This window comes from Prionailurus viverrinus, chromosome B4 (genome assembly GCF_022837055.1).
Source record: "Prionailurus viverrinus isolate Anna chromosome B4, UM_Priviv_1.0, whole genome shotgun sequence".
In the NCBI taxonomy this organism is placed as follows: Eukaryota; Metazoa; Chordata; class Mammalia; order Carnivora; family Felidae; genus Prionailurus; species Prionailurus viverrinus.
This window is the reverse complement of record NC_062567.1, coordinates 130,684,302-130,690,625: the sequence shown is the minus strand read 5'-3', so window position 1 is coordinate 130,690,625 and position 6,324 is coordinate 130,684,302. Positions and strand designations below refer to the sequence as shown.

General features: G+C 53.0%; 1 protein-coding gene across 4 annotated transcripts in view; it reads right to left on the bottom strand.

The window, feature by feature from the left end:
• Positions 1 to 6,324, bottom strand: part of GRAP2 (GRB2 related adaptor protein 2) — a 67,544-nt gene continuing 61,220 nt past the window's right edge. For 2 of the 4 annotated variants that reach the window (XM_047865407.1, XM_047865408.1), the window contains exons 7-9: positions 4,099 to 4,284; positions 2,787 to 2,909; positions 1 to 2,243 (exon numbers count right to left, since the gene is read on the bottom strand). In XM_047865407.1, the coding sequence (XP_047721363.1) occupies positions 1,983 to 2,243; positions 2,787 to 2,909; positions 4,099 to 4,284 (570 nt within the window). In that variant the 3' untranslated portion in view covers positions 1 to 1,982. The remainder of the gene's footprint in view (positions 2,244 to 2,786; positions 2,910 to 4,098; positions 4,285 to 6,324) is intronic. The other 2 variants (XM_047865409.1, XM_047865410.1) reach the window with 1 other exon arrangement.

Below are 6,324 nucleotides of genomic sequence, written 5' to 3'. Positions count from 1 at the left end.
TAAAATCAAACATCACTTTTGGCTTTTATTTACTGTAACATGTTCACATTACCTAGCACCAAAATAGCTTTTAGGTCTTCTCTGCCTTGCTTTTCTTTCTCCCTGTTCGTTCCTCTTCGTTCCTGTGGTGTCTTGGTCCCTGCCTTCCGTGGCGTTCACGGCTCTGCTGTAACTCCTCCTTCCCCACCTGCTGGATCCCTCCTTCCCCTGGTTGTCAGCTGCCGGCCGGCCTGCTGACTCTACTCCAACGTCTTCCTCGCCTGTCCCACTTACCATCTTGCTCCCTTTCCCTCCCTTTGTGTCTCACGCTGCTCCTTGATCTTTTGAAACATCTCTACCTTTTCCTTTCTGTTCTTTGATTTCTAAAGGCTGCGAGCCAGATGTTCCTTACCATCACCTGACTCCCCCTGCCTCTCTCGGGCTATTTTCTCTTTCCTCCCAAGACTCGCCGTGGAGTGCCTTCTTTTCCCCTTTTTCTCTAAAGACAACAGAGGGATCGCAGAATCGTAGCATTCAGAGTCAAAGGGACGCAGCCTGTGTAACCCCCACAGTTGCTCCTGAGCCAGACACTCTTTCTTCTTCTCCTTTCACCCTCGATAACGGCTGCCCCCATCACTCCTTAGAGCAAGAAGGGCTGGGGAAGAAGACAAAGGAGCAGGCACACCTCACCCCCCATCATTCTCCCTCACCAACACATGCACCCGGCCTGTCACTTAGGCCTCATCACACACACACACCCTCTTCTCAGGTCTCTCGGCACAGACGTGTTTGCTCCCAGGCTCCACCAAAACACTGTTTCCTTCTCCAGGGTCCCTTCTCCCCAGCCAGGCCAGCCTGTGCTCCACACCCCCAGCTGAGCCCAAGGAAACATAATTCTATTTTGAGGTGGCAGGAGAGACAGGGGCAATGGGGTCCCTCTCCCCAGGTGCAGCTCTTGGGTCGAGGCTGGAGAGAGGATGCCAGCAATGACTCTACGGCCAGATCCAACAGGAAGCTCCCGTCAAAGCCGGCTCCCTCCCAGGGTCAAGTTCAGTCAATCAGTCAACCGATCAACAATTGCTAGTCAATGCTCTTGTGGAGTGGGCTTCCCTCTCTGCCACTGGGCAAAGCATCCTCAGGACAACGGAAAACCAATAGAGACCCAAAGAGACACCCTGGGACTTGAAAAACAATGGCTTTAAAGTCCCGCATTCTCAGCCAGGGCTTCTCCGAGCACTTTACAGAATGTCAGATGCTGCTTTCTTGGTATCCGGGGAAACAGAGGTGACACCCAAGCAAGCCACTGGGGATTTGTGAAAAACCCGCCATTTGCCAGTGCTGGGCTCCTCACCGTCTCTGTTTCTCAGGGCTGAGGAGCACTCCGGCGAGGGAGGCGAAGGTCTCCGCTGAGCACGGGGCAGGAGGCCAGCCTCGCCCAGGCCTCCAGGCACCCGCTGCTCCAGTCCCGTGTGGCTGCTCCTCTGGTCTCAGCCCAGCAGTGCCCACCCTGGTCGCGCAGGAGGGACGTTGCCCTGCAAAACCTCAAGGGGAGCGGGGCTCGGAGGTAAAGCCAAAACGTGGCCCCACCGAGTCCGGCTCCACCCTGTTGTTCTGCATCTAACGCCGGGATGTGGATCTCTGCTCGGCTAGTCTCAGTGAAAGTCCCAAGACCAGGAGGAAGCGGTGCCATCTTAAGGACAGGAAGAACTTCGGTTTCATGTCTCTGCCCCCCCCACCCCAACTTTCCCCCTGCCTTCCACACACCCGCTGAGGGGAGAGCAGAAAAACAAGTACGAATAGAATTCTCCACCTGACTTCCTTTCATATCAACTAATGAACCGACCGCATTGCCAATAAATTACTATTATCGAATGCACGTACACATAGGCACGTGTGTGTGCACACGCATATACACGGATGTACACGTAGTTCCAGCTGTTCTCCTCTGCCCCCTCTCTTGCAGGCAGCTTCAGACGAAAGCCTCGGGCCCCACCGGGAGGGGCTCATCGCATCATGGGGGCCACGTAGTTGGCGGGGAAGAGGCCGAGCTTGTTGTGCAGGCGGCCGGTCCACCAGGACGGGTTGGAGCTGTCCAGCACCTCCACCACCTCTCCGCAGCGGAAGCCCAGCTCGTCGTCCTCAAGGGCCTCGAAGTCGTACAGCGCCCGGGCCCACCGCACTCGCTGTCGGGGAAACACAGAGGGGTCCTGCCGAGCCAGGGCGGCTGGGCTGGCCTTGGGAGCCACGGTCACACGGAGGAGGCTCTGCGGCCAGACAGAGTCCTCCGTGAGCAGTCTGCCCTGGAGGCTGGCTTGTGGCTCTCCAGAGACGCCCCAAACCCCGCCGGAGCTGCAAGCACACCTCGCTGCACGATATCAGAACTCCGAGACTCAGGACTTTTACTCGCGGAGATGTTATTCTCCGAGGCCCCAAGAGAATCCTGGACAACTACTCTCCCTACATCGGTACGTGGTCTTTTTATTGTCTTCAGGGGACAGAGAGGATGGCAGCGTGCCCAAGCTGACAGCCCACGGTGCTAGCGCGACCGAGGCAGATGGATCGCAACGAAAAAGGCGACAGATCTCCCTCCGCTAGAGCCGGAGCCAGGACAGGGCAAGGCCCTGCGGCCAGACGACGACAGACCGGGATCGGCTCTGCCCCGGGGACACCTCTCCGCCCTCACTTGCTGGGTTCCCACCACCTCCGTTCTGAGCTCCCAGCAGCGTGTCTCTCCTGGAGGACCGACCATTTCCCTAAGTGCCCCTCTTGCCGCCTTCACTGAGCCCAGAGAGGGAAGGTTCACGTACCCCGGCCACTTGGAGCTGAACTGGGTCTGTGTGTCTCCGGTGCATGAGGGCGGCGTTCATTTCGCTGGCCATGCCCACGCCACAGTGCCCGTCGTTTATGTCAAGGCTGGTTCCCCGGCGTTCCTAGAAACACATATAACGGAGGACCCTGTCACCGCACCACATCCCTCTCAGCCCGCACCCCCCCCCCCAAACCCCGCGCCTCGCTCAGATGCCATGGACACAGCCACTGTTCCAAGAATACTTGCTGCTGATGACAATAAGCCCCAGCTGGTGGGGTGAGGTGGAAGGATAGCAAAGGGACCTTCGGCTGTGAAGACCATGCCAGATTTCATTCATTCAATCAAAGAATATTTATCAGGCACCTGCCCCGTGTGTAGTACTGTCCTAATCACCGGGGATTTGTAGCTGGAAAGAAAAGGTCCTTGTCTTCATGGAGGGTCAGTTTAGAGGGGAAACCATACACATTTAAGTGTAAAGAGAATGTCTGAGTCTGCCAGGGTAATCAAGGAAGGCTTCCTAGAGGAGGTGATCCTTGGCCTCCAGCTTAGAGGAGGAGAAGGATCAGCCAGGAGAGGGCATTTGAGGCCAAGGGAACATCATATAAAAAGCCCCCAAGGTATGAGAGAAAACACAATCGATCATTCCGGTAACTAAAGATAGTGCAGTGTTGCTGGAATGTGTGTTTGCTCCAGGAGTGGGGAGGGTGGGGGGTGGGGAGGTTTGGGGAGAGTCTGCAGGAGAGAGGCTGGGGAAACGGCTCACAAAGGGCTTAGTATGCCCTACCGAGGAATTTAGGAACGATGTTATCTGGCTGTATTGTCCGTCTCGGTAAGCGGCCCCAAATCCCATCTGGAACAAGGCAGGGGATAAATAAATAAATAAGCAAGGCTCTATTGTGGGTGTTAAACTGCTTTTCTTGTGGATCTCCACAGCCAGATGGGTTAAGGGGCTGACAGGAAAATGGAGCAACGGTTCGCTGAATCCTCAGGGTAAGAATGTGCGTGCGTGCGTGTGTGTATGTGTGTTCAGGCGGGGAGCCAACGAATTCACAGAGACTTCTTTGCCAAGAGCAGTTCCTACATCACGTTATCATATTTCTGCCATTTGGGAGGTCCCGGGTCTTTATGAACTTCGTCAGCCCTGATGAGGCCGGGCCTCAGATGGCCCTCCCCCGCCCACAGTCCCAGGACCACGACAGACCCCCAGGCACGGACGGTTGTACGTGACACTGTAGGGAATTTTCCCACACTAAGTGGCCTGAGCCTCCCCTTCCCTACCTCGCTGTGCCCACGTCATTGTTTGGAGGTACCTGATGAAAGTGGGGGTGCTGTAGATAGCGCTGCTGCTGTGGCGGTGCCGGGGGGTACTGCGAGGGAGGGGGCGCTGGATGATCCGACAGCTTCCGGTTCATCGACGGCCGGATTTCTTCTCCCCCGGGCCCGCTGAGGTGGGGGCCTCCCTGGGGCCTCCGGTCCAGGCTGTTGCCCCGGTGACCCTGGGACAGCACGAAGGTGATGTGGTTCCATCCTCCTCCCGAATCTCCCGGCCCCACCCCGCCCTTCTGGCAGCTGTTTCCAGACTTTGCTGGAGAGACAGCTCCAAGAAACAGCTGGAGGGGGGCGGGCAGCCTAAACACAACCGGTGACAGTTCGGGCCCTCGCAGTTTCAGAAGTGGCCTCTACGTTCTCAGATTCTCCCAGGTTGGGGATTTCGGGCCTTTGGTTCACTTTCCACGTGCTACCCAGTCAGTCCCTTCCTAGCGGGCTTGTTTTCCTCTGTGTAATCAGGCTAAATATTCTGTTTCACTGACACAATGCCACCCCTCCTTATCTCGTGTTGCCACACCACGGGACAGCCTGCCCTCCCGATAAGCTCTGCTATTGACTTTGCGTGATTTTTAACTGTCATTTATAGCCTGGTGATAGAGACCCACACAGCAACCCTCTTGCAGCACCATGGAAACCAGGCCTGCCGCTGGGCATGCTGGGAAGGAGCAAGGCTTTTTGCTTAATGCGGCCATAACCTTGTGACTCAGAGGTCCTTTCTGGTTATTTTTATTTAACAATTACACAGGGCCCTGGGCTTCACATATGCCAGGCGCTATTCTAAGTGCTTTGTTTGTTTATTTATTTATTTTGTTAATTAAGAAAAAAGTTTATTTGTTTGAAGAGAGAGAGAGTGTGTGCCCTTGAGCAGAGGGAGGGGCAGAGAGGGAGGAGAGAAAGAATCCCAAGCAGGCCCGTGACGCTGGGATCATGACCTGAGCTGAAATGAAGAGTTGGATGCTCAACGGACTGAGCCACCCAGGCGCCCCTCTAAGTGCTTTACGAATATGAACTCGTTTAATCTAGTTTAATGCACTTTTATGCTAACTCTTTTAACTCTGCATGCACATCCTAGTAAATTAATACCTCTGTCTGTTTCTTGATTAAAATAACTCACAAGGTCTTTAGTTAACCTTTGTTTTCTTTCTGAACTTTTATGGGCACTTGCTGGGAACACCCTTTTTTCCTAGAACTGTCACTTCTCAAGCTTACAATTAACCAATTACCTGAAATGATTTTCTCTACTTCCCCAGGGCATGTGTTGCTTTGAAAGTCTCAATGCCTTTTCAGATAACTTGTTTTCTGGGATTTCAACTATTCCAGAGAAGGCTTCTTCGTATAATACCCCCCTCTTTCTTATAACCATGTCATTTCCTTTGAAAGATATTTTATAATGTGTGTGTGTGCGTGCGGGGGGAGGGAGGGGCGGTGAATTTACCTACAGGAGGCAACTTAACTTTTCCTTGGTGTTTACTATTGTCCAGACCCTATGGCAAGTGCTATCACTATACTGTCTTGTTTAATCCTTACAACAGTCCAGGGAGGGAGGTATTCTTTTCTCTCCACTCTACAGATGAGAAATCTGACCCTCAGAAAGGTTTTTTAACTTGGCTAGGCAACAAGGACAGTTAGTGATGAAGTCAGGATTTAAAGCTAGGTTTGTCTGATGCATTTTCTATTAAAATGATACTCTAGAGGCACCTGGGTGGCTCAGTTGGTTAAGCGTCTGACTCTTGACCTCAGCTCAAGTTATGATCACACAGTTTGTGATCATACAGTGATAGCACTGAGCCTGCTTGGGATTCTCTCTCTCCCTCTCTCTCTCTGCCCCTTCCCTGCTCTCTCTCTTTCTCTCTCAAAATAAATAAACTTAAGAAAATAATTTATTAAAATATTTCTATTTCATAATGTTCTAAGAGCAAGAATTCCAGGTCAATTTTTTTCCTCCAACACCCCCACCCTCCTTCCTGTGACAAAGCTCTCCCCACTGCCTTAGTCCTAGACTCCAGGCTGCTCTCCAACATCCCTGTGTGTGGCCCCCTGGCCTTCATCTCTGGACAACTCCTAAGCTAGGCTGAAAGCTATGATGTAGTAGTATGTATAATAACAAAATAAAGTATCTACAGGTAAGAGCTGATGTTTGCTGAGTGTTGTTTGTAGCATTGTTAGGAATGACGTAAGGGGAGGGGGTACATTATCTTCTCCAACCT